We start from the raw sequence: 25,571 nt of genomic DNA, 5'->3' as shown, positions 1-25,571 counted from the left end.
GGACCCTGGTAACGGATGCATCATCGACTTTGGCATCGACCATCGTCAAAATAATTTGCTATCGATTTCACCACGTCCATCATGGCGGGTACTGTGAGTAGAGTTGCATGCACGTGAATGCAGCAAGCTGACATGACTCAGATAGCAAAGCAATATACGCGCGCCCTCGCCCTGTGGCCCAAGGATGCCCTGCGCCCCAATCTACCCTTCACCCGCGCAATCGAGCACCATGGCCAGCCCTTTGGCGTACAACCCATCACTCCCACCCCAGAAGAAGGCGCAAAACCCCAGGCCCCCGCAGCAACAACCCCCGCCGCATCTTCACCACCTGAAAACCCCAAATTCGAGCAGGCCCAAGTAAACGCCTTGTATTCGCTACTCGAAAACCGCTACAGCACAAAGTATGCGCTGTCACCTGGTGTGCTGAAGCCAAAGTCTGCACCAGAGCACTACACAAAGCTGATGGAGGAAATCGAGCGCGCACCCAAGAAGACGTGGTGGGAGGCCAAGGTGGATGAGTGGAAGAGCAAGATTCGGTGGTCATGAGATTGGATGAGTAACGACATTGTATTATACTGTAACAAATGTAAAAGAGCGGGGCACGAAGCTTGAATTATGACCCATCTTCCCAGAATCCACTATAGTGAGCGCTAAAGTTATGACAGTATGACACATTGACACACCAACATGTCAACATGTACCTGTATACTTCACGGAGGTGCACGGGTGCTAGTAAGTATGCAGCTGACGTTGCAGCGAGCAAGACATGTCCATTCGGAACGAGAAGGTATTCAATCCATCTCTCCACTATCTTCCTCTATATCCTGTATGGCCATCCTGTACGGCCCAATGTCCTCGTGACCCAATGGTACCAAGCAACCTCTGCGAACGTCCTCGAGATCTTATACTCTCAATTATTCCTCTCACGTTGTCCAATGCAGATCGCCCTGCCTCGAACCAGCCTTGTGCACCACTGTCCCCGGCTCCACCATCCACACCTCTTACACTTCCACTCATTCGGCCAAGGAACATACTCCCTAGGAACACCCTCGCTGACTTTCTTCTGAAGCCCGTATACTAGGTTCAGCGGCAGCATGAGCTCTGCCTTGGGTTTCTTGCTTCCGGTAGCGTTGTCCTCTGTCTTGCACTTCTTGTCTTCAACATGCTCGCCCTCTATCTTGCGTTTCTTGCTTCCAGTAGCGTCGTCCTCTGTCTTGCACTTCTTGTCTTCAACACCCACAACTTCCTGGGCAGCAACAACTCTATCACCAACCGCCTCCACCTGTTTCTCTCCAACAGCAGTATCTTCTTGAGCAACAACAACCCACTTGTCCTTCTCCTCTTTCAGGTAGTAAAACTCAAAGCTCTTCCTGCCCATGAGCACCTCGGAGCCATCATCTCTAATGACACCCGCCTGAATCAGGCCCAGCAACTTCTCCACAACAGCACAGCGTTGATCAGTAGAAAACTGCATCAACAGACCAAGATCCTTGTGGTAAACAAGCCCTTCCTCGCCAGTAGCCGTCTTTCTGGTATCGAGCTCGCGCCACTTGTCCTCGACGACCTTGACGTAGTTTCCAAACCGACTTTTCTTCGCCCTCATCTTTTCAACCAGTTTCTTGAGTTCCATGTTCTTGACTTTCGATAGCTTGGCCTCCGGTCCTTTGGTGACAGCGAGAGCAGACTCTGCGGTTTGGCTGCGGAGCTGGAGTAGGATACCCACGTCACCTAGGATGCTCTGCTTATCATGGCTCTCAATACCTGGATTGAAGTCGCGCAGGCGCTCGACGTCTTCGCCGAGGAGCTTGATGTGCAACGCGCTTCGTGTTTTGAGCTTGCCCAAGATGACACAGGCGCCGGCGCTGAGAATGGTGGTTTGGGGAGCCATGTGGAAGGGCTGAAAGGGCTGCTGTTGTGCGTCGACGGGTTCTGGACGGACGAAGTAGGGGTAGCTGGTTGAAGGAGAGGGAGTGAAGGGCCGGTAGGGCAAGCTGGGTGCGGTTAGATAGATAGTCATGGTGGGTGACCTCCAACCCACTTGGGTATTGTTGCGAGGGCGTGGCTATTGTGCAGGGGTGTGTTGCGGGATTTTGCGGGTGAAGATGAAGGCTTGGGCGGTGGTTGAGGTTTTGATAGGCTGGTGGGTGGCTGATCCCGGGCGTTTGCTCGACTCGCATTCACTTTCACTTCTACTTTTCCACGTACAATCCTGTTTCTAACCCCACTCGCTTCTTGTTGCCTGGGTTTCCGACTATGCTACCAGTGGCGACTACAGAATCTTTGTCTAGTCTAATCATTTCCAATAGCCAAGCAAGCGCATCTGAGACTTTGATCGAACAAGCATTGGCGCTCCCATATATAAAGAGCTAGACTGACTTTCGGACAGCCTACTCCGGGTACGTACAATCAAATACTCACATTCTGACTAACATGGCTCAAAACGATGAGCTCTTTCGCTTTCAGGATCTACTCAAACCCGACCCAAAGTTCAGAGGCAACTCGGACATCAAGGCGGCGCAAGACGAGCTTCGCAATGCACCATTCGTATGGTGGCCGGTGAAGACCTACATGGACCAGAATGGCGTCGGCCCAGAACAGTATGCCGTCATGGGATGTGAGATGGCAGAAGATCCAGACGAGGAGACTACACTCCTGGATATCGATGAAGATCATGAGGAGCAACAAGAAGAACCTGATCTAGTCCCCGTCTTGCTGAACACCAATTCTCCATGGTCGGCATTTCTATGCGGATCGCAAGGCTCTGGGAAATCGCACGCCCTATCGTGCATACTTGAGGGTTGCCTGATGAACGATCCCGACATTGGTAGAAATTCAGCACCACTGGCAGGTATTGTCTTTCACTATGACCGAGCGCAAGGTGGCGACGTTTGCGAAGCAGCTTATCTCTGTGGAAAGATTCGTACAAAGGTGCTCGTCAGTGCAAGCCACATTGGTCCGTTGACGGAGCGCTACGAAGCCATAGCCCAACGTTGTGGTGCGAAGATCACGGTCGAGGCACTAGAGTTGCATAGCTCTCATCTCAACACCGCACGCATCAAACTGTTGATGGCTATTGGAAAACGCGGGGAAACTCCCCTATACATGAGCGTCAGTCTATCTATGATTACGAATGTCAACAAACACTAACGAACTCCTCTAGGTTGTGAAGAGAATCTTGCGCGAGATGGCAATAAACAAACGTGGCGTCAACGACTTCAATTACAGGGATTTCTTGGCCGGACTCCAAAACGCCGGTCTCTCAGAGATGCAGAGTGGTCCTCTGGAACAACGTCTGGATCTTCTCGAAGCCTTCGTGGACATCAAGCCCAGGGACAAGACTGTCAAGATCAAAGGAAAGCCTACGGTCCTCGCGACCAAGCGCAACAAAAACAGAACCAAGGCCCGTGTTGATCTCTTCTCGAGCGACCCCGGCAGTCTAACGATCGTTGACCTCACCGATCCCCATGTGGACGAAGAGTCGGTATGCGCTCTCTTCGACATCTGCCTCGCGATATTCATCTCGCAAACGACTTGCGGCAAGATCATAGCACTGGACGAGGCGCACAACTACATGGGCGAAGATAATGCTGCCACGGCAAACTTCACCGAACGACTTCTGAAGTCTATTCGTGAGCAGAGGCACCAGGGCGCGAGGGTAGTTATCGCTACACAAGAACCCAGCATCAACACGCGGTTGCTTGACCTCTGCAATGTCACCATGGTACATCGCTGTGCAAGCCAGGCCTGGTATGACATACTCAAACAACATCTTGCAGCACTGAAAGGAGAGGATCATCAGAGGGTCTTCGAGAAGATCGTGCGGTTAAAGACGGGTGAATGTCTGTTATTCTGTCCGACAGCAGCAGTCGGAATTGATGAGAGGAAGGGCAAGATCAAGAGGATGGATACGGATTACTGCAAGTTCCTCACGAGGCGTCGGATCACGGCAGATGGAGGAAAGAGCAAGCTTGCGGACGGAAGCCATGTGGAGTAAGCTGATACAATGCGGTGCGTGCGGCGCATACATTCATGAAGACTTTCACAGCTTCATGTAGAAGATGAGACTGGAGGTTTTCCAGTGGCCAGATGCTTTCGCAAGGACTGAGGAGGAAGCTCACCGAACTTCAGGGGAGAAAAACTTGGTCGCATATGCGCCCGTGTAGGTGTCATCGATTGAATGAATCTTAGCACGTTTGTGTCAAAGAATAAGTAAAGAAATTAGGGGGGTTGACTCTTCCTTTGTTATGCAACGCACAAAACGTGAATGCACAGTAAATCTGAAACCTCAACATTCAATTCAGTATTGGCGGTAACGGGATTGCTAACAAATCTCCATCCCTATCTATCGCCCAACATACTTCAACTCCAACCACCTAACCGGCGGATAGACGATCATAGTAACCCCCATAGCAACCGGCAGCCCCAAATCCGCACCATTCCCAACAAGCTTCGCGATCGGCCCCGTAAAGTAAGTTTGATACATGCACACAACAGCAAATACCCAGCCGACAATCATACCAAAGAGCGCCGCAAACCCATGTGGCAGCAAATCCTTCCGATCCCAGATCTCCCAGTCGAACTTTCCCTTGCGGAAAATGTACTCATCCTGAAGCGTCATGGTAATCCAAATGATAGTCCAGTACCCTATCAAACTCAGCCAGTTGATGAAGATATCAAACAACGAGTCGCGGCCCGCAATCGCGATGACTGTGAATACGATGCAAGAAAAGGTACTCCAAATGGGTCTTGGAATCTTGGCAAATGGAGCGCCGAGTTGCTGCCAGTTGAGCGCTGCAGCATACGTCCCGGGGATGTTGTTGGCCGCGATACATATAGCGAGGATCACGCAGCATACATTTCCGAATGTGTTGAGCGGTTTGTAGGACTCCACGACTAGGGCGCCGATGCCGTGGTCGTCAAACGCTTGTTTCCAGGTAGCATTCTTCAGGAGTCCGGAACCGAGACCGATGCCCAGGAATTCTATCATCAGTTTACCACATGTGATGCCGCAGGTCGTGGCTGCAAAAGTAAGGCCACGGTTCGTCGTCTTGGGGTAGTAAACGACGTAATCGGCGCTAGCAGAAGACCAGCTAAGCGGCCCCGATGCAACAAGGAAGAAGTACGAGAGGCGGTTTCCGTGGAGTACGGCGCCAGTTCCCTCCGAAGCGATCGACGTATCGAAGTGCGGTCCCGCGACGCCGATGAGCACAAAGAGAACCAGGACGGTAGGTGCCCAGACGAACCTGTGACGTATATTAGCTCTCCATATTCTCCAGAATACAACACACGACTTACTGTTCAAATTTGTAAAACCACTTTATTCCAAACGTCACCACAACCCAAGTGATAACAGCAACGATAACAATACCCACAATAACCGACATACCCCCACCATTAACAGCCGATAGCAACAGCCCACCTACCAGGCAGTCAATGAGCCCATATCCAATCTCAATGCAAAGATTGAGTATAACACAAAGCTTCGAGGGCCACCAGCCCATTGTGTATTTCGCCACATTCAGCGTCCGCAATCCAGACCGTGGTCCAAATGTCGATATATATCCCGTAAACACGGAGCCGAAAATGGTACCAAACATGCATAATCTGGGGCTGTTTAGCAGGGGTAGTCCCCAAATGTGGCAAATACGTACACGATGGAGTCTGTGAAACCCAACTTGTAGGTCACGGGGCCAAGGACACCGAGGGTGAGCTGATTAGCTGTGCAATTCATCGAAAACCAGCTATATAAATCTGTGAGTCTACATATCTGTGCCAATGGCGACGAAAGAAAGCTTACATGGTGAACATGTGGATGTAGTCTCGATAGCTCATGGATCTTTCCCTTAGTTCTTCTGGGATTCGCTCGATACCCCGGGCTTCCACGCCACATACTGCATCGAGCTTGTTTGCGAAACGTTGGAGGGCATTGACGGGCTCGCTGATGCCGAGTTCGGGCTCGATGGTGCGGGTGGTGGGGCAGGAGTCTTGTTTCTCGAGGAGATCGGGTATCTTTTCGTCGGACATTTTGGGTTGTCGGATACGACTTCTCGGGGCGATGACGGCGGCAATGTTTGGGTTGGTGTTGTGGGATACTGTAGATGTCCGGTGTAGGCTCGCCGAACTTAATGTGGACGTTAGTTAGTGTCCACGATGATTACTGTACAAGTCCGGCCCGACAAGATTGAGCTGAGCAGACCAACCCAAGTTGACAAGCTGTAGCACCTGGACTAGTTTTTGGCAATGTGTGCTTTATATCAGACTCATACTTGCCACGATCACCCGTACTTGGGGTCGCGTCTCCGGATCCAGGACACCATAATCATGGGTATTGTATCTCAGGAGTGGGGCAGCTTAATCGGATTCAGACTATGGTAGCCTTACGCCTATCAGTTAGAGGCACGTGCTATCTTCACTATCTTGTGGTAGTGGTTCTATAATCTGGGGTTCACATGAAACATCCTTGGGCGGACTGATAAACCTGGGACTCCCCCACTGGAACGTTTACCAGGCCGAGATGACGCTTGTTTGCGGGGAGGGGACAGGGAGTTCTTCTATGAGCCAATGGGTATGCACTGAAACGGAGACGGGCCTTCCTCCCACTCTTGGGCCGAGTGCTTGACAAGAGTGGGGTACATCATGAGATGACCATGGAAACATGGGATGCGGTATTTGAGCATCGCATTCCCTCTGCCGGACGGCCCGTTGGTGGTAGTGTTTCTTCTAGAAGGAGACCACCGGGTTCATCCCAAAATGTTTTGCAGTTGTTGTTGTTCTGGAACAATCTTACCCGAGAGATTATGCTGACCAAGAACGGCAAGACGCAGATATCCCCAGATGCTATGCATGTCTTTCAAAAGCTTGATTGTTCCTAATTTATTCTCTGGTACAGCGCTGGCGACGATCGAGAGCTTGTGTGCGTCTCCCATGAATTCATCTAGAACTGCCGGGTGATCTTCCCGAGTGAAGCACCTTTTTCTAACATGTCACCACAACGCCGAGGAATGTTGCCACGTTGTCATCCCAGCTGGGTCTGGATTGGGATAATAATAGGAAGCTGGCGTAATCGTCTGGGATGGAATGTAAGAAGAAGATCGTAATGTCGTTGGCCGGAGAGCGGAGTTGCGGCCGATCTGGACAGAAACTCCAAACTCAAGTATACGAGGCATTCGTATCGAGCGCGCATTGAAGTTGGTGTATTTCTGGATTGGATGTGATTGTTTCAAGGAGCATCTCCTACCTGTGCTTCCTCGAGGAGAAACATGCACATAAACTCTCAAAGCAGCACTACTGGGTGGAGAACTCGATAGGTGATAGACATTATGCGGGCGGGAAGCACACAGAGAAGCTCGGGATCCCGGACTGACTGCAAATCGTAAGCCTGCCAAGTTTCACATGACCCATACCGCTCACTCACAGTACGAGGTAACCTGAGTTTGGAAGGCCCTACTCATGAAGGCTGGGACCATAGAGGCTGAGAAGGATTTGACTCGCGATACAACCTAGCAATCCTACCTTCATTTAATACGTGGAATCCTTCATGGCCGAGGCAGGTAGTAATATATGGAAGGATGCCTGACTCCTTCGTGGCGCAGGGTCTAACGGCTGAGTACTTATTCGCAATGATCCGCTTTGCATGTCGCAGATCCCACCTTCCTGATTCCGCCTCGTGACATGCCATCACAATCGGAAGGGGAAAAGGCGTGTGGAGATCCAGGGGATAAGCTTACCAAGCTCTCCGATTAGAGTTGTGCCTCTCACCAAGCGTTAACTTTTCATTTCATGGCATTGCTTGTTGAGTTTCCGCCCGGAGACGACTCCAGAATATTCGTTTTGTTCGGCATGTATTCTGCGACCTTGGCAAGGAGTTAATTTGAGCGGCTTGCGCGCAAAAAGACTCGGATGTGGGTGGTATTGGATGTTTAGCGTGCACGGCTGGCCCGCAAAGGTCGCAAAGAGTTGTCTAAATGCGCGCGCTCGTATGGACTAGCCATATTTGGACTTAGCCGAGCCGGAAGCGTCTCGATGACAAGGTCTTGCTGAAGCTTAAGCCCCTGATTGCTCCATGCGCATCCCTCCTGTCCATCATCTTTGCGCCCACTTCCTTTAGATCCTTTTATCGTATTCATTTTCCAGCCCACATGCTTATCGTATCCGGCTCCCGCGGGCTTTTGATAGGTCCTAAGCCCGACAGCCGGCACACACGTGTCCCGCCTGTCGTGGTGTGAACATAGCCCAGGGGTTCGCTACCGTTCGCATAATCATGACATTGCTGAGAGTGGTTAGCTGTGAAGCAGCCGCCACAGTTATGTGGACTGCCCGCTCGTATGAATTATGGCACTATAGAATGTCTTTCTTTCTACTTGTTCCCTTCTGTCCCCCGTAGCGACGTTCGACGTAGTGCCCGCCCTCCTTCCCGTCAGTCATTCACCTAGTCGCTCGTTACTCACTCGTTATGCCATCATGATCCCCAAAGGGTACCGCTTTTCTTACTCACACCTCATTTTTTACTTCTCTACCTTTGTAATTGCGACGCAGTTATGGTCGATATGGGGACAGTCTAAACACAGCCATTATCTGGACTTTGTACGCCATGCACATTTTCACCGGAATTGGGAGTTCAACGCCGACATACATGCAAATGTACACACGCTCAGCTCAGAGCAGTGCAATATTGCCTTTCCTGAGCTATACCACAGCTTGGATGAGTCGGTCAACTCCAGACAGGGAAGGAAGGTACACCCCAAGGATATTGAGATCCTGTCGGGAAGATGCATGCTACGAGTTATGATATATCAGGGAGAGGTAATTTTACACAAACTCTCATCCATCCAACCCATTGCTCATACCTTCATCACAGGTGTTCGTCACCGACGCTGGAAAGCCAGAGCAGTGCTATGTCGTAAACGGAAACGAGCGAGAACGCATTCTCGGAACTTTGGCACAGATTGACCGCGCCGTCGTGACCGCCTCTACTTCCGACACTCCGATCCCGAATATCGAATTCGCCCTCTCGCTAGACGATCTACCACGGCGGTCTAAGGATAAAGGGACATTCTTTGGCTACACGCGCAAGGAAGGCCCCGAGTACCGGGACATCTGGATGATGCCAAACTACGCGTATTGGAGTTGGAACTATACCCATGCGCCTAGTTGGAATGCCATCAGAAAGGAAATCCAGCAGAAGGAGACAGAGGTGCCATGGAGCAAGAAGGACCCAAGGGTGGTTTGGCGTGGAAAGGTCAAAATGGCCAAGCTGAGGCAAGAGCTGATCAAGGTCAGCAAGGGACAAAGCTGGAGTGACATCAAGCCTGTAGTCATCAATAATGCTAGCGACCCACATAACAAAGATGTAATGAACCTACGCGATTTCTGCGGGTACGTTCACTACAGTCCAAGAAGAAGACTCGTGGAAACATGCTAACAATCTCCTAGATACAAGTTCACGATCCAAACCGAAGGAACCTCGTACTCTGGGCGCCTAAAATACCTTCAACTATGCCGCTCAGCTCTCATAACGCACCCCTTGAAATGGCAAGAGTTCCACACACACCTGATGCGCCTCGCAGGACCAGACGTAAATTACATTGAAGCTTCAGAGAACTTTGGAAACCTCGAATCGGCCATGGAATACTACCGTGATCATGATGAAGATGCGGAGCTGATTGCTCGAAATAGCTACGAAACATTTACGAGGAGGTACCTGACGCCGGCCGCTGTGACGTGCTATTGGAGACGGCTATTTGTGTCCTGGAAGAGCGTGCAGGGGTACGAGCCGGTGCTGTACGAGCCTGACAAGACCGGAAAGATGGTGATGAGGGGAACACCCTGGACGGCGTTTGCGGCAAATTGGCCTAAGGATCCTTCTATCATCCCGTGAAGAAGCGGAGACCGAAAAACAGAAGGATTTAGCGTTGCATTAGCGTTGGAGTACATACTATTAATTGATGACGATACCCGCTTTCAAAAATTCAAAAGCTTAGACACATTTACCACTACCACGGCCGTGGCACTAGATTCTTTATGAGTAGCTCCAGAGTACAAATCCCATACACATGAGTTCGACGATACGAAGTCTGTATTTGAGACTACTGCAGTGAGCAATCTAGATTCATTGAATGGGACGCCGTACGCCAAAGATAGCTACTAATTCCAAACAGCTACATGGTCCGATCGTATACTCTCACTCAGGATTTCGGCCACAAGCAGCTAATGAGGTGGATTCATATACATGCGGGCGCAGCATGCAAAAGTGGTAGTAGTCTTATTCAACAATGTCAATATAACATAGCGTTTACCTACAAGACAAGCTGAGTTTAGGCGCATAAGAAATCATGTTTTCCAAGATGTACAGCTCCATCGTCGACTACTTTGGTTCACAGGCACCATGCTCTCTCTAGTTCCCCTGATCGGCCTGCTTCGACTTGCTACCGCGCAGTCATTCATCGTCCTCGACACAGGTCTAAGCCAAAGCAGTACTTCCATCCTCCAGTGGCCTACGTCCCTCCGCCGCCTAGCCCAAGGTGGGTCAAACAATACAACTCTCACACAATTCAAAGCAGAAGCCAACACTTCACCCATTGGAGCCCAAGCACTCGCTTACTCCCCCTCCTTCACCTTCCTCTTCTCCGCCACAGGCCAAGGCATCATACGCACAAGCCTAGACTGCAGCTCCTCCTCAACAATCCTTTCCTCCAACCAAATTCCCAGTCTCACAATCGCCGAAACCGAGCAAAAAACCTACTACAGCGACCCCTCCACCTTTTCCATTCAAAAAGCCGATTTCAACGGCGAAACCACCCAGCTCGTACGCAACATAGCCCAAGGAACGAATCTCCACGCCACCGGTATCGTAGTCGACAAAGCAAGAGGTTGGATCTACTGGACTGCAGCATCCAGCTCCAACAACAACGGTGCAACAGCAACAGGAAGTCTCTTCCGCGCTGCCCTCAACGGCACAGACAACGCCCAGCTACTCGTAAACGGGATAACCGCCGCACCAGGCCAACTACGCATCGTCGTCGACTCACTCTTCTGGCTTGAAAACACAGCTTCAACAACGAACATCAAGTACCTCGATCGCTATATTTCTCAATTGCCCGCGACACCGACCACACCTTTCACGTCTGTCCCAACGGGTGTTTTAATATCCTCATCGCAGTCGCCGTTGTTTTCGGTGGTGAATGACAGGGATGAGGTGCAGAAGTTGGCTATTTCGAGCTTTTATGTGTATAGAGATGAGTTTAATTAGACGGTGTGGTTTGTGGCTAAGAGTATGGGGAGGGAGGTGTTTTCGATGCTCGTGGAGGTGGTGTGGAGGGGGAGTGGAGGGATTAGGGGTCCGGTTTTCAAGCTATTGAGTCAGGGTGTTGGGGCGCTTGGGGTACCTGTTGGGTTGGAGTATGTGAGATAGATGAGTGGCAAGGGTAGGGGGGTTGACGGAAAATGAATATAGGATGCTGCTTGCGGCTTACTCATCGCAAGAGTCTGTATCCACTTTCCCTTGTAGGACTTGTAGGACTCAAAGCTAGAAATGAATTGACCATCTTGTCCTCCATCAAGACTTCTGATAAATAAAACAACGTGATTATACGGCCGTCCTGCTGGCAGGGGTATTACGTCTCGTTCCACACTTCCAATCCTTCCCCTTCTGTCAGATCCAGCGGCGTACACCAAGTTCAACTTGTCGTTCCCGGCATAACGAAACCAACCAACATGAGGTCCAGCCTGCCAAAGCTTCTTTAATCTCCTTTTTTTCACACAAAACCAAGACTAACTTCCCCCAATGCGCCTGCACTTCGTACCAACAACGTCATATCCCAAAACTCACACCTTCGACACCGCCTTCTCTTCAAATTTCTCCGGCCCAGGTGTCGGTGATTTCAAACCCCTAAGTTCCACCATCCCTGTCGACACAGACGAAAACAAGACCCTCGAATTTGTGACCTCATTGATTCCAACTGGCGCAAGGCTACCTCTCTTTGAATTTCCCTTCTTAGTCTTATATCGTTTATCTAGCGGGGATTGGCAAACAGCTCGACAGCTAGTGTTGTTCATCGGATCAAAGGAGGGTCTCTGACTCCTGTGGACTTTGGGTAGTTGCATGGCGACTAGGTCTTCCTCGGATTGTGTGTAAGCGGACGGTTGTTTTGGCGCGCCGAATGGAGGTAAGCAGGTGACAGTCGACAATTTGCTGAGGAAGTTTTTGATGACAGGTGAAGTGTTGTTATTAGGCGCGGCGGGCGATCCAGTCCCGCTTTGGGTAGTAGAAGGTTTGGTGAGCTTCATGGGGGAGAAAGCTTGGGAGAAAGCCTGATTAGAGAAGTAGAGTGTGGAGAAGGAGACAGAGACAGCGAACGGGAAACTAAAAAACAAATATCGATATGTTGATAGGCAAATGCGGAGGGCGTCTCGGGAAGTTAATGGTGGGGTAGAAAAGGTGTCGATCAATTGTATCAGAATCCGATCATGTGTGCCACGAGGATCCCCCATGGTCAATCCCACGTTTTCGCCTTTTGCGCCGAATGGTTCCTCGGCCAGTTCCCCTTGCAGAATCGGGGGCCGTCTGCTCTGTTCACGGAAGGATTACCTTGGGACAGGTGTGTGTGATGAGGGGATACGAGTTTGTGCCGTAAGCCAGTTGTTTCAAAACAGGGTAGGTTACCCGGAATGACCCGGATTGCCATACATAATCTGGACTCCTGTTACTTTTGGCAGTAAGCAATGCTAAGCAATTTGCCCGTTGAACAAGGTTTGACAGACGGCAAGTGGGAGGGCACTACCTAAGTACGCTAAAGTGTAATAATTCATGGCAATTAAGGAATCCACATGTTCGATGCGGAGACCACAGGCTCGAGCAATATGCGGAGGGTACGCCGATAACTTTACCGAAAGGGACCGTGCTGCTTTGACATTGACACTGACAGTCGTCGGTCTCTTCGGCGCCTTAGCGCACGGGCCAGGGAAGATCATCGTGAGATGAGAACATGCATTTGAAATGAGTGGCGCGGTCGGCGGCGGTGCAGGGGTGCAGGACCGGACAACGGCAAAACGGTGACCACAAGAGGCTCGGAACAGTGAGATTACGTATGATAGGATCCTGCTTACATCTAGAACGATACTGTGCGTTGAGCGGGTTGATCTGTTGGTGGTCAGCACGACATCGTGTAAGAGCGAAAAATAGAATCTCATCTTGCTGGTTTATCAGATGTGGCATGTGGATTTTTGTGAGGAAGAAACCCGAGAGAAAGCCGTCCCGGCAGAATTTCGCATGCGATGCAGTATGACAGCAGATGGAAAACGCACGAAACTAATGTATTTCGAGAGAAGTGTTGAACTTAGGAATACGAAATGTTCAAGTCTTATATAGACGGCAATGTTCGTCAACTCCAGAATCGTCCAAGACGGGTGGCTCTGGATCCGCAGAAACAAGCATCAAAACCTGAATTGAACGACCCTGACTCTGGAATAAATACGTTTGTCGTTTTCGCCGTTGCGAGCGAGTGCTTGTTGATCGAACCACCCCCCCCCTCCTCGTAATGCGAAAGATTAAAAATCTTCCTTTCAGCTAATCAGCCTCATTGTAACCTCGACCGTTGCAAATGTACCCGCCGAAACGGGCATTGCCCTTAGCAAGGTCGGTCCAATGCCTCTCCAGAACCCTCCCAGGCCCTCTGCCCTATAGGTCTTAGCAAAGCAATCCCTCATGCTTTTGTACTTTTGCTCCGCGCCGAACGAGTCACTTTGCATCTTGCTCTTGACCACATCGAATGGATAGCTGCTGATCCAGAGTACTTCGCCAGCAAGACCACCATAGGCAGCAACCTTCAAGGTAGAAATTTGAGACCGGTCGATGTTGTTGCGGGCTGCGTCTGCATTCATGAGGTACTCGAAAGCAGTGAACCAGCATCCATAGGCCTGTGCTTCTCGCAGGAATGTGACAGCAGTGCCGCGGTATACGCCACCAAGGACGCCCTGATGTGCCGACAGCTTGCGGACGCAGTCGATCGGGCCGTTGTACAGGCGATTTGCACCGTGAGGTTGTGTCTGGAGCCTTATACGAATGTGCTCAATGGGACTTGAGAAGGCTGTATTGGCGATCCCAGCGAATGCTCCGGCCGCATAGTACTGGGAGTATGATAGTTGTCCATTTCCGGTTTTGGCAATGTTACTGGCTTCAAAGGCGCGGCGTGCGTAGTGGAAGCCACCAAATTGAATCGAAACACAAGCTCCAATACCAATCAGGGGTGTCAGAGTGCCCTTGTAGAATGCAAGTGCTCCTTCGTTTTGGTAGATCTTGGTTGCTGCATCCAGAGCACCAGAGTATTGCGATGTGGTTTGTAACCGTACTTTGACAATATCGAATGGTTGACCGATAAGAACTTGTGCCACTCCACCGACTGCACCGGCAAAGAGGTCCTTGAGGGTACGCGACAGACTGCTTTGGTCTGCCTCTTGGTCAATGTGAGGTTTTGACATTTTGTTCCCGCTCTTTCCGATTCCTCGACGACTTCTTCGTGGTTTCTTCTCTTATCTCCGGGAGCACGACGCTGATGGAGGGGCAATCGCGGACTGCTCGGCTCGACGCGCCTCTTGCACTCTTCTCGATGATAGTAAAATCGGTAATGATACTCTCTACTTTTCCAACGTCAATTCTGTTCGAGTTAAATGTGAAGATGCATTTTCGAGGCTCTTGCAGTGGTACCAAAGCCAATGGCGTGCTTGCGCACAGACGCGCTAGGGATAACTTACCCTTCGATAGCCGACGATTAGCTGCATCCCATGCCTCGAACTGGTCATAATTCGCATCATATTACTTGAGTAAGTCATAGATGTCCCACAATCAACCATTCATGTGAACATTGCACCGCGGGCCCTGATCTTCTAGATTGTGTTGTCTACATTTACAATACGAAAAATACGAGCGCGTTGAACGACAGCCTTAGCAACAGAGGTATACGATGATAAAGAAAAAGGACAACGATCGGTATTATACCAAAAGATGAGAGACAGGACTGAGAGAGATGACCGTATATCCCATAACCGATCCCGCTAAACAAGAGTGTTCATGCACATGCGAAGGCTTGGTATACAAGAAAAAAACAGATACAAGAAAAAGCAGCTCAACGACTGGACCGAAGAGCAAAAGAACACACATAGCAGCGGTCCCAGCAAATACGTAACCGCAACCGAAGGCGTAGACACGATACGTCATATGTATGCTCATGTTCTCATGCTCCCGAACGTGGTCTCAAGAACTCGTAATACTACAGTGCCAGGACTGTAACTACCAGCATTTGAGTTTCGACCACCAGCTCTGTTTTGGCTCGTCGTCATCTTTTTCGTTTTGTTGATACGCTCCGTCCGCGTTTAGGTTGTTTGACATTGAGTAGGCCATGTTCCGATTCGCAGCGCCATCTCCCCCAGTTAGTCTCCGTGCTTCTACAACGCGGCGTACAAGCACTAGATCCAAAAGTTAGCACTTCTCTTCATTTCTTTCAATCCAAACTTCGATATGAGGGTAATTCTTACGAGCAAATGTCTCTTCGATATTCACCATCTCCCTTGCACTTGTCTCCATGAAGCCGCATTTTCTTTGCCTTGCCCACTCAAGACCCTTCTTAGCCTCTATCACTCTTTGTCCTTGCAAATCGCACTTGTTTCCCACCACGCACTTGATTGGCGGTATTTTGCCATTGTCTAGCCGGTTGTCGGTTTCCATATCAATCATCTCCATGAAGTAATCCAGCGCGTCGAGCGAGTTTGCCGATGTGATGTCGTAGACGAGGAGGAATGCATCGGATTGGAGGTTCGAGGCGGCCCAGAGACCGCGGTATTCTTCCTGTCCGGCGGTGTCGGTGAGCATGAGGTAATAAGGAACGCCATCGACGGTTCTGGTTACGGAGTAGGAGTCTTCTGGAGGGGGGTTAGTGGGATGACGGGTATTTGCGTGGGCAATGTACCTATTGTGGGATCGTATCTAGAAAGTTGAGTGTTAGCAATGACCCTCTTCTCCTCTCTCATTCAGCACTTACTCAGACGTCCACTGACTCCTCACAAGCCGTAATGTAATCGAACTCTTTCCTGTGCCCTAATCAGCCCTCGGTCTTTTCCGGCTTTCTTCTGCATCGTGCGTACCGCAACCACCATCTCCGCACACGGTAATCGTTATCCTGTTATTCTCATCCATGGTTCCTCTTTTAGCGCAATGTCGATGCGCCCAGCTATGCGCGCTGCTTCTTTCCTAGGTTCGCGATCCGATGGTTCGGTAGTCGTATCTCGCAAATGGCAGTCGTTGTTTCCTTCTCCGCGGCGTCGCAATGGTAGACGTTCCAAACCCAACTTCCTCCTTTCGCCCAAGAAGAATCCAGGTGTCCCTAGTCCGCACACACAGGCAACAGACCCGCTCCCAAAGAAATAAACCTAGGATATCTGCGCAAGGATGTCTTCCGTCACAGACTCGGACTCCCAGACCTGTTCCAGGACGCAGAAAAAGAAAGGCCAAAAGGTAAAACACGTCGGTTGTCTGGAGAGAGATCAGAACCGCGGGCCGATGCAAAAAGAAGCAATGTAAAACGCACAGTCTCGGCGTGTCAGTGTTCTTCTCTTGGCTCTCAATCAATCAAGTCAATCAATCGCGTTATCGTGTGCATTAGTAGAGCGAGGGCACGGAACTAGTAAGCAGGCGAAAGGTGCGCGTGCATACATAGTCAAAAGTAAGAAAATCATCGGGCATGAAGACCACGGTAGAAAAGGAAATGAGACGATGATCGCCCGCCCCCTCCGTCCCGTCCCCTGGGACATGAGGTCTGGCCACAGTAGCACACTCCCACGAGGCGCGCCACATGCCATATCTTACCTGTCGCGACCTAACCAATCTTTCCTACCCTTCCAAACTTGGCGGTACGGCAGCCCCCCTTGCACCCTGGACGCCATGACTTTCGTCACCCACGACACGGAATCAGGAATGGGCCAGCCTGTGAGCAAGGAGCGCTTGGGCCCGGGTCAAGGCTAAGCGGAATGCGAGAAATATGGGTTTGGGTTAGAACGTGAGTCCCGGGATCCGGGCGCCCCACTTGTTTTGATTGGGAGGCGCCGTCTTTGCTGCCCACCTGCACCCTCCTCAGCCTCGGTGAAAATGTACCTTGCAGGTTACAGCAGTAGTATACGGTAGAAGGAACGGCGGACGGGCAAGCGGCGGCACGGTAACCTGTTGCGCAACACCAAGCTGCTATTTTCCGCCGTAATCCCATGTCTCACAGCGTCGTCATCAACCTAGCCTGTACCGTATATCATCTATGTATAATGCTATATATATACATATCAATATCAATTCGTTATATTACATCCTACAGTATCGTACTCAATACGCACACACACCAAATACGACCGATACAATCACGTAAACTGGTCATCTCTCTCTACCTGCCCTTCTCTTATTCAGATCAACATTCCAAATCCTTTTCCGAACCTACCTCTGCATTGAGTGCCAAACGAACTATGATCAAGCCAGACTGTCACCTAACCCATCTACTACCACCTCCGGGGTTCAACCCAACAGACACGCCAACGTGCGCTGTCCTTTAACCCCGTTGCAGTGTACGCCACATGCGTATATCCTCCGACAGAGTACACAAAACCGAAAGAAGGAAAACAAAACAAACCTCAGACGAACAGAACAAGCAGCCAGCAAAGTCACTCGTCAAAAAAGCAAAAGCACAAGCACAGAGAGCCACGATAGGATAGGCGAAGAAGAATACCAAGACCCTAACCATGCAGGTCCCAGCCGGGTCAAAGCGCCGCCACAATGACGTTTGCCAACATGCCCCCCAATCCACGCGTGGCGCGCCACGGTTCCTGACGGAAGCAAACGTCCCTTCCATCCGCGCATCGCATCGCGAGTCTGCCTTACTCTATCCTACCCTGTCCTACTATAACCCTATCGCCCATAACACGACATGTCCGCCCACGCGACACGGAAACCCAAGAACCGCAAGAAGCCGCCCTCGCAACGCGAAAATCTCCAACGCATAAACTCCCCTATCCGACTCACCAATTGGCTAAAAACAACAAATATCACATGAAACTCAGCGGATGAATCCTGCAACGAGTATCCCTACATATTAAAGTGTAAGAGAGAGAGAGTGTACGAGAGATGATGTTGGAAGTGTAAAACCTGTCGAAACTTTAATCGCTGCTTGATGACAGACAAGACAGACGCGTCGTAGAGGGGCTAGTAGGGTAGGTAAGGTAAACGTCATGTTATTTTACGTTATGTGTTTTCGCATAAACGTCTCGTCTAAGGTCAAGTTTGAGGACACGTAACGTACATACGGCCTACCTACCCATCCTCATTCCTCCTTGCCCCAAGCCTCGGAAAGATTATTTCTTGGGGTTTGGTCCGCGGGGTCTTGGTATACACAACTACCGGCGCATCGACAAGATGTAATCCTCGTGTTGGGTAAGAAAGCCGAGTCCGTATACGTACCCCTTCCTACCCCACGATCCGTACAAGCCGGAAGCAAGAAAGCGACAGGTAGGTATGTAGACCCTGTTTCAAGTCCATGGGTTCGCATAGATCACCGGTTCTTCTACGGGCCAGCAATCTATGAACCGGCAAGTGGTGCTATAGATTTTCTTAGACGATACGCATCAATCTACTTCGATCCTTGTTAGCTTCTTGCACTCTACACGTAACGCACGTTTCTCGCTTGGATGAATACCGAGAGATGGAAATTCATATTTGCGTGATAATCATGCATGCGCATACAACAGACACGCGCACCGGGAGAGAGAGAGAGAGCGCACACGCGCACTTTCTTTCTATAACACGCCGAAGCCCTTCACAACAGTTTGTTCACCCCACCTCACTACCCCCACTACCCTCCCCTCGCCACAATTTCTTCTAATATGATATGTACATGTTTGTTCGCATGGCTCCGAAAAGGAAGAGGAAGAAAAACTGTATAAATCAAAGATTCGCAGTCCGCCTCCGAAAAAAAAGACGGATCCCACACGTCGTATCTACACCCGGTTTTTGTGTGCCACACTATCTTTCTCAGCCGCCGCGAGAGGAAGTGTGGTAAAAGTTTCAACAGGGACAAAACAATAACAGCAACAACAGCAGACGCCGAGCATAACCCGATTTATTGTAAGTGAACCCAAGATCGTTAAGCATGAATGGAGATGAAGAGGAATTTCAAAGACCAGGGATGCCCTTTGGTCATCGCTCGCACTGTCCGTCAAGCGAGTGTGGTGGTGATGTTCGTTAAATTGAATATGAGTAATGGGGTATCGTTTGACCAGAATGACACATAACAAGAAGAGGAAGAAGAAAGAACATGTAGAATGGGGTGGTCCAGTTTTTTTTTTTGCGCTCACACTGAGCCTGGCTCTGTTACTTCGTCAATGGCCGGTGGTGGAATGAAGCCATGCGTATTGACTACTTCGATGCGTGCCGCCTTTGCGGCATGGGTTTCGCTAATGCTTCCGTGTTGCGGGGACCGCTTGCTGGAAGTGGCCTTCACCGAAGAGCCCTGTTGACCACCCTCAGAAGTCGAATGTGGCAGTATGTTCTGGTGGCCTTGATGGTTAGATGTGAAGTGGCGTGGTGAAGCGCTCTTCTTGCTCTTGTCGCTTGCGGCAGAAGATGTTCTTGGTGAAACTCGTCCTTGCTGTTGAGCAGTGATGTTAGTTTACAGTCGTTGCTGAGTCCGGTAAGATGGGCGGCGACTTACCTGTTTGGCCCATCTCAGTCCACAAGAGTTGCAGAGGTCACGATTTCCAGAAGGACCTCTCCTCCACTCCGGTGTTGTCCTTGTGTGACAGTTTGCACAATCCTTCTGCAACTGGCCCGCCCCCTTTCTGCGCTTCCGTTTCTTCTTGGCCGCCAACAGGCTCTGTACCTCTTCGGCTAGATAACGATTTCTCTTTTCCATTTGTCGCAACTCATATTGCCAGCTAGTGCTTCTTGTTGTCTTGAGCTCATCAAAAACGTTATCGTCGGAAGCAAGACTCTGGTCTTGGTGTCCAAGCTGCAGGCCGTTGTGTCCCGCGTACGTGGCCGGGTATTCTTCTGTAGTGACGAATAGAGGATTGGTGGCTGACGTCATTGGAGTGTTCGATCCAGTGTTGCCAGTGTTGCCGGTCAGTGATGCTGCAGCAGGTGATGCTGCTCCTGACATGTGCGTGTGTATGGAATTGTGAGAGTCGCGATCAAGTTTGGAATTGGTGTACATGGACGGGCGACCAGCATTGCTGTTCCGCGAGTACTTGAGTAGTCGTGTTTGTCCGACAACAAAGGTGGGTTTCTGTCCCTCAGTTGCATCGCCGGGATAGATTGTCGTAAAGGCCTGGAGCACTTGACCACGCTTGTTGATCATCTCGTGCTTGACCTCGCCCTTCCTGCCTCCCCTGGCAAGCTCTAATATACGCCCAAAATTCACTTTAGACTCCTGTCGCATGAGCGACTGGATGCTGGTACCGACAAGGTCTTCAGGCTGCTTATCGAGGAGCTGACGTACGTTCGATGACACATACAGGAACATGCCAGATGTAGACATCTTCGTCCATAGCTCATTGTCACCAACGCCGCCAGACTCGCGTACGATAGCTTTGCTGAGAGTGTAGACTGGTCGTTCACGTCCAACCAAGATGATACACTTGCGACCCTTGCCTTGTTCGGTGTGCAGCGAACCATGGCCTTCAAACCACATGTATCCGCTCTTCTTCCGCCGTATCCGGAAGACGACATTGACTGAGGCACCACTTGTGGTTTCTTTGAGTTCTCGCGTAACCGGGACGATGTCGCTAGGGTGGCAGACAGACGACAGCGCTGTTCCGACAAGCTCGCTTGGGTCATATTCGAGTATTCTGTTACTGGCGGGCGACAGATACAAGAACAGTCCCTTGAGCGACAAGACATGAACAACGTCGTCACTGTTTTCAAGAAGAACCTTGTCCCAGATGCGTCTCGTCATCTCAGAGTCCCCGCTTCCACTGTACGCGGCCAGGACGTTGGATACTTCGTCTTTGGATATGGTTTGGCCTTGCTCGGCGTGTTGCGGCTTGTGGTGGTCGCTGAAGACATAGCTGGGCATCGACATGCCGCGCTGGTAATTAACTCGGTAAGATCCATCCGAGTTCTTGTTGGTCATTGCTCCCGGTTGCTCCACTAGATCGACCTGAAATCCGACAAAGAACTTCATCTTGCCGCCAGGCTCCCATGCGATTGGAATTATTGTGAGAAGGTTCATGAACGGTTGGCCACCCCTCCTGTAGTTGATCAAGCTGATCTGGGCTTCTGCGCGAGACTCAATCATGTTCTTCAGGTAGTAGACAGAGTCGTCATCGACATAGTTACGCTTGATTCCAGATTCGACCTTGCCGTCTGGGGCCTGAAGAAAGCGGCAATTTCGCCCGAGAATCATATGTCTTGTGTAGCCTGTCAGTCGCTCAAAGTTCTCCGAGCAGTACACGATAGGTATGTCGTCCAGTTCAGCATCACAAACTACGAAAGCGCACGAGAGATCGACAGACCCGATGTCGATCTGTGGTTCAGGGCGTGATGCGACACGCATCTGTCTTATGTCAGCTTTTCCGGCATGGACAGCAAGAGGTGCCAGGACGTACCAGCACTCCGAGCATGTCAAAGCCGGTTGAGGAGTAGGCATTTTTAAATTGGGTTTTCTGGTGAGGGTTTTGATGCTTGGTCGACGGAAACCCGCCAGCCGGTGTCGGCCAGGGGATCTTGAAGTCCTGCAGCTGCTTGTTCATCACTTCCTTTGGCAGATCCTGGGCGGGGTCTTGTCCGATGGGCTGCTGATTCTGCAGCGAAGCCAGGGTCATGCGCGTTGGCACGCTATTGGACGAGTGCGGGTCGCTCTGGGGCCTGGAATTTGACCGCATGCTGACTTGGTCCTGGCTAGGGGTACGGCCGAGGAAGCTGGACCTGCCTGATTTGGCATCAGGAGTGTTGCTCATCGAGGGCCGTTTAAACTGATCTTGAGACTGCGCCGAGGGCGTGTTGTTGCCTTGCTGCGCGGCGGGCATGGAACCTGGAAAGTCTTGGGGGAGGGGAGAGTCGATCATCGGGGTGCTGAACTGGCTTCCTGGGAACATGTTCATGTCGGTGGGCATCATGTGCAGCGAGTCATCCATGTCCAATGTCATGGGCAGACCGTTCTGGTAGGATCCCATGTCCATATCCAGAGGATTCTTCTGGTGCATAGGCGAGGCATAGTTTGATCCGGGACCGCCGATGGATGGAAAAGGCGACGTTTGGCCTTGGAACTGGCTGTTGATGGTCAGGTCAGCAGCGGGTAAGCGGTCGTTTTGCATGTCGGCGGAGGTGCGTGGAAAGGTGGTGTTGCCGCGCATCATGTTGTCCATGGCGGCAGTCGACATGTCGAACTGGAACTCTTCCATGTCTCCGCCGTTGGGGTCGCCGAAATTCATCATGCTCAACCTGCGGGTGTCGGGGCTGCCCAGATTCAGTTGCTGCTGCTGATGTTGCGACGTCTGCCTCACAAAGACGGGCATGCTGCGGCGGCGGTTGTCCTTGTCGTTTTGGGCGACTATCGAGTCGAGCGACTGGCCCTCGACCATGTCGTAGTTGTTCATGCCGTCCCCGTTGATGTCCATCATCATGTTCCCATTGGGCGGCTGGGTGAAGGGCCGGGTGGGGTAGGGATAGCCGTTCATGATGGAATGGCTACCTGTCCTCGCCACAGGCGTTGTTGACAGTTGCGGTGGTCGTCTGGCCCCGGGTTGTGGGCATCAAAGGGTGTCGTCGGCGCCCGCGGGCGGTGCTGTGCGCTATCGCTTCGTCGGTCCGGAGGTGAGTGGCAGCGACGGCGGGGCGAACGACAGGCAGCATTCGCCGGCGACAACCAGCTCGACTGTTGTGGGCAGGTTGTGCTCTAGGTGGCAGTGGCAGTGGCAGCGGTCCCGTCTTCGCGTGTTCCGATGGGCGGGTTGCGCAGTGTGTGAGATGAGATGTGCAGCGCCAATGGAATGCGCTAGCTGCCAAGACAAAAGCCGGGTGCGGGATAGCTGCAGAAGATGACGGAAAGATGTCAGTGGCTTTCACACGAAACATTGGGGCAGCTGGCAAGCAGGGACCATCTATGGCAATTCAACAATGCCATGCTCTGCCCTATGACGATGTGGGACCCATGTTCGCAAAAACCCCGGAATGGGAGGCTCTTTCTCTGGCATGCATCATGCGATTCTGACGGCGATTGGGCATGCCGTGGCTGTCTGGGTACCTCCGAGTGAAAGCCCGAGGGCGTGTGGAGCGGCGCCCAAGTCCGAATGGCGGTGGTGTTCGATGGGGTACGATCAAAGGGGCTAGCGCCGATCTTGTCTTGGTATGTATCACGTGTGTATCGCTTGGCACGTAGCCTCGAGATTTTGGCCAGGACGGATCGACTGCACGCGGGCACCACAAGATGATATTAAGGAGCGTAGCAGCCCGCAGCTGTGAGTTTGTGCTCTACCGCCTGCCAATTGAAGCTGCTAACTCACCTGCCAGGCCCCCGCGCCCTCGCACGACATGCCCCGCTGCGACGATTTCTCTCCACCGAGACTGAGTCTATCCATGCTTCAGCCGAGAACAGCCTGAAGCAGCTGCAGTCGATAGAGGCCCAACTCAACACCCACCTCACCCAACCAGTGCCCTCGGTCGACCCTGAAACACACGGAACTCCCGCCGCAGCCACAGACAATGTCGCGGAACAGTACCGCATGTACAAGCAGCAGTCCAAGCAGATGGGCAAGCTTGGAACCGTCGTGCTGCCTCACTACCAACCCCACACCCTACTGAACCACCCCCCTTCGCCCGCCGACGTCACTCTCGAACTCCTCCTGGCCTCGGAAGCCCACCAGGGCCATGTGACCTCACTTTGGAATCCTGCAAATGCTCGCTATATTCACGGCATACGGCAGGGTGTGCACATCATCTCGCTCGAGGTGACGGCTGCCCACCTGCGCCGTGCTGCCAAGATCGTCCAGGAGGTCTCTAGGAGGGCAGGCATGATTCTGTTTGTGGGAACCCGCGATGGACAGGAAAGGGCCGTTGCGCGCGCCGCTGAGCTGGCCAAGGGTTACCATCTGTTCGAGCGCTGGATACCGGGAAGCATCACCAACGGACAGCAAATCCTGGGCAAGTGCAGGACAAAGGTGGTCAATGAGCTGGACGAGGAAGTTCCCGGCTTCGAAGAACAGCTCCTTGCAAGGCCAGTGCTGCGACCGGATCTTGTTGTCTGCATGAACCCACTCGAAAATTACGTTCTGCTCCATGAGTGTGCCCTCAACAACATCCCCACGATTGGCGTCATCGATACCAATGCGGACCCTACCTGGGTCACGTACCCCATTCCGGCCAACGATGACAGGTAAGCATACTTTCACATACATCACCGCCACTCTATCTGACACACCCCAGTCTCCGTTGTATCCAAGTCATTGCAGGTGTACTAGGTCGGGCTGGTGAAGCAGGCCAAAAGCAACGCCTCGCCGCTGCTGCCCAAGGCAAAATAACCTACCTTCCGGCCCAAGGTCTCACAAAAGTTGATGCAGACGTCGACGGTGCGGCACCAGACGCCGGCGTAATAACAAGCGACTCTACCTTGCGCATAGGCAACGCGGTGCCGAGAGAGCGCGTCGACGAGACAGCCGAAACGCTAGAGACGGGTCTTGAAAATGCCGATAAAATGGAAACCAAAATGGACGACGTGAACAACCACGAAAGTCACCGCACCAGGCAAGGCAGGGACATCAAAGTCACCTCCTAAGCAAGGCGCACGCTCGGATCCTTGTACGGTCCACCATGTACAAAAGCCCATTGTTTACACCACTACCAAATTCACACCTTGTTCCACCTTTGACTCGATTGTCGTCCATTTCCCCGATCCATCTGCATACTCCACCTGCCTCACCATGTTGTCCAAAACTCTCCCAACCACATTACACGCACTGGTCCCCACTAGATGAAACACAAAACAAGCTCCCTCTTTTTTTCAATAGCACATTTCCTTACTCCAGCAGACACTTGTTCCTGCATCAAGCAACGGACGAAGGAAGGCAAAAAGAACACAAGTCAGCAGCCAGGAAAAAGCAAAATAAAGACCCGGGCCCGCTCATTAGGGTCCCTGTTTAGTAAACACGAAACTTTACCACTCTTCTAGCACAGCCCATGTGCGAACATCAACGCGTGCTTACTGGGTAGAATGGCGCGGACTTGGTCGCCAGCGAGTCGGAGACAAGACCGCCCGGGGTTTATTCCTACGGAATGATCCGACTTTTTTTGGCGCTTGCTACTGACTAGCTGGCTGTGCTATTTTTGCTTGGTTGGGTGCTTGAGTAGTAGTGGTGGTGGCAGTGACTGTGGTTTGTAGCGTGGGGGTCTAGTCTTTTTGTCTATATGGGTTTATTTAGTGGATACAGTCAAATGAACGAATGCAACAATCAATCCATGTTGCAGCATCTTTGTAACAGTACCGGGATTTGATTAAAGTAAGCTAGATGATTTTTCGCAGCGCAAAAAAGGGCGGAGATGTAAAAGGAACGAAGCT

The 25,571-nt window shown here is 51.4% G+C and overlaps 11 protein-coding genes across 11 annotated transcripts; 5 read left to right on the top strand and 6 right to left on the bottom strand.

Moving 5' to 3' along the window:
* Positions 1-81: 81 nt before the first annotated feature.
* Positions 82-546, top strand: PtrM4_068650 (PAT1 domain containing protein; the record flags this gene model as incomplete). The annotated part of the gene is made up of 2 exons (XM_001933540.1): positions 82-93; positions 142-546. 2 exons carry the CDS (start codon positions 82-84, stop codon positions 544-546), a joined length of 417 nt encoding a protein of 138 aa, XP_001933575.1.
* Positions 547-910: 364 nt separating this feature from the next.
* On the bottom strand, positions 911-2,017 carry PtrM4_068640 (uncharacterized protein; the record flags this gene model as incomplete). The annotated part of the gene is made up of 1 exon (XM_001933539.1): positions 911-2,017. The coding sequence occupies one exon, from the start codon at positions 2,015-2,017 to the stop codon at positions 911-913; it is 1,107 nt and encodes a 368-aa protein (XP_001933574.1).
* Positions 2,018-2,430: 413 nt separating this feature from the next.
* Positions 2,431-3,994, top strand: PtrM4_068630 (AAA-10 domain containing protein; the record flags this gene model as incomplete). The annotated part of the gene is made up of 2 exons (XM_066105830.1): positions 2,431-3,108; positions 3,161-3,994. The coding sequence occupies 2 exons, from the start codon at positions 2,431-2,433 to the stop codon at positions 3,992-3,994; spliced, it is 1,512 nt and encodes a 503-aa protein (XP_065964457.1).
* Positions 3,995-4,342: 348 nt separating this feature from the next.
* PtrM4_068620 (uncharacterized protein) lies at positions 4,343-5,501 on the bottom strand (the record flags this gene model as incomplete). The annotated part of the gene is made up of 2 exons (XM_066105829.1): positions 4,343-5,243; positions 5,296-5,501. 2 exons carry the CDS (start codon positions 5,499-5,501, stop codon positions 4,343-4,345), a joined length of 1,107 nt encoding a protein of 368 aa, XP_065964456.1.
* Positions 5,502-5,614: 113 nt separating this feature from the next.
* On the bottom strand, positions 5,615-6,024 carry PtrM4_068610 (uncharacterized protein; the record flags this gene model as incomplete). Its single annotated transcript, XM_001933537.2, has 2 exons — positions 5,615-5,741; positions 5,798-6,024. The coding sequence occupies 2 exons, from the start codon at positions 6,022-6,024 to the stop codon at positions 5,615-5,617; spliced, it is 354 nt and encodes a 117-aa protein (XP_001933572.2).
* Positions 6,025-8,460: 2,436 nt separating this feature from the next.
* Positions 8,461-9,877, top strand: PtrM4_068600 (Glyco-transf-90 domain containing protein; the record flags this gene model as incomplete). Its single annotated transcript, XM_001933536.1, has 3 exons — positions 8,461-8,802; positions 8,858-9,375; positions 9,433-9,877. 3 exons carry the CDS (start codon positions 8,461-8,463, stop codon positions 9,875-9,877), a joined length of 1,305 nt encoding a protein of 434 aa, XP_001933571.1.
* Positions 9,878-10,384: 507 nt separating this feature from the next.
* PtrM4_068590 (Periplasmic protein TonB) lies at positions 10,385-11,248 on the top strand (the record flags this gene model as incomplete). Its single annotated transcript, XM_001933535.1, has 1 exon — positions 10,385-11,248. One exon carries the CDS (start codon positions 10,385-10,387, stop codon positions 11,246-11,248), a length of 864 nt encoding a protein of 287 aa, XP_001933570.1.
* A 2,312-nt stretch (positions 11,249-13,560) lies between these two features.
* PtrM4_068580 (mitochondrial carnitine-acylcarnitine carrier protein) lies at positions 13,561-14,475 on the bottom strand (the record flags this gene model as incomplete). Its single annotated transcript, XM_001933534.2, has 1 exon — positions 13,561-14,475. The coding sequence occupies one exon, from the start codon at positions 14,473-14,475 to the stop codon at positions 13,561-13,563; it is 915 nt and encodes a 304-aa protein (XP_001933569.1).
* Positions 14,476-15,283: 808 nt separating this feature from the next.
* On the bottom strand, positions 15,284-16,186 carry PtrM4_068570 (GTPase SAR1 and related small G protein; the record flags this gene model as incomplete). The annotated part of the gene is made up of 5 exons (XM_066105828.1): positions 15,284-15,459; positions 15,529-15,912; positions 15,960-15,976; positions 16,032-16,080; positions 16,135-16,186. 5 exons carry the CDS (start codon positions 16,184-16,186, stop codon positions 15,284-15,286), a joined length of 678 nt encoding a protein of 225 aa, XP_065964455.1.
* A 3,187-nt stretch (positions 16,187-19,373) lies between these two features.
* On the bottom strand, positions 19,374-22,698 carry PtrM4_068560 (GAT1, GATA Zn-finger-containing transcription factor; the record flags this gene model as incomplete). The annotated part of the gene is made up of 3 exons (XM_066105827.1): positions 19,374-19,670; positions 19,734-21,575; positions 21,628-22,698. 3 exons carry the CDS (start codon positions 22,696-22,698, stop codon positions 19,374-19,376), a joined length of 3,210 nt encoding a protein of 1,069 aa, XP_065964454.1.
* Positions 22,699-23,447: 749 nt separating this feature from the next.
* PtrM4_068550 (mitochondrial 37S ribosomal protein uS2m) lies at positions 23,448-24,791 on the top strand (the record flags this gene model as incomplete). Its single annotated transcript, XM_001933531.1, has 3 exons — positions 23,448-23,478; positions 23,531-24,392; positions 24,443-24,791. 3 exons carry the CDS (start codon positions 23,448-23,450, stop codon positions 24,789-24,791), a joined length of 1,242 nt encoding a protein of 413 aa, XP_001933566.1.
* Between the last annotated feature and the right edge of the window lie 780 nt (positions 24,792-25,571).

Source organism: Pyrenophora tritici-repentis, chromosome 2, assembly GCF_003171515.1.
Source record: "Pyrenophora tritici-repentis strain M4 chromosome 2, whole genome shotgun sequence".
NCBI lineage: Eukaryota > Fungi > Ascomycota > Dothideomycetes > Pleosporales > Pleosporaceae > Pyrenophora > Pyrenophora tritici-repentis.
This window is presented reverse-complemented; position numbering and strand designations above follow the sequence as displayed.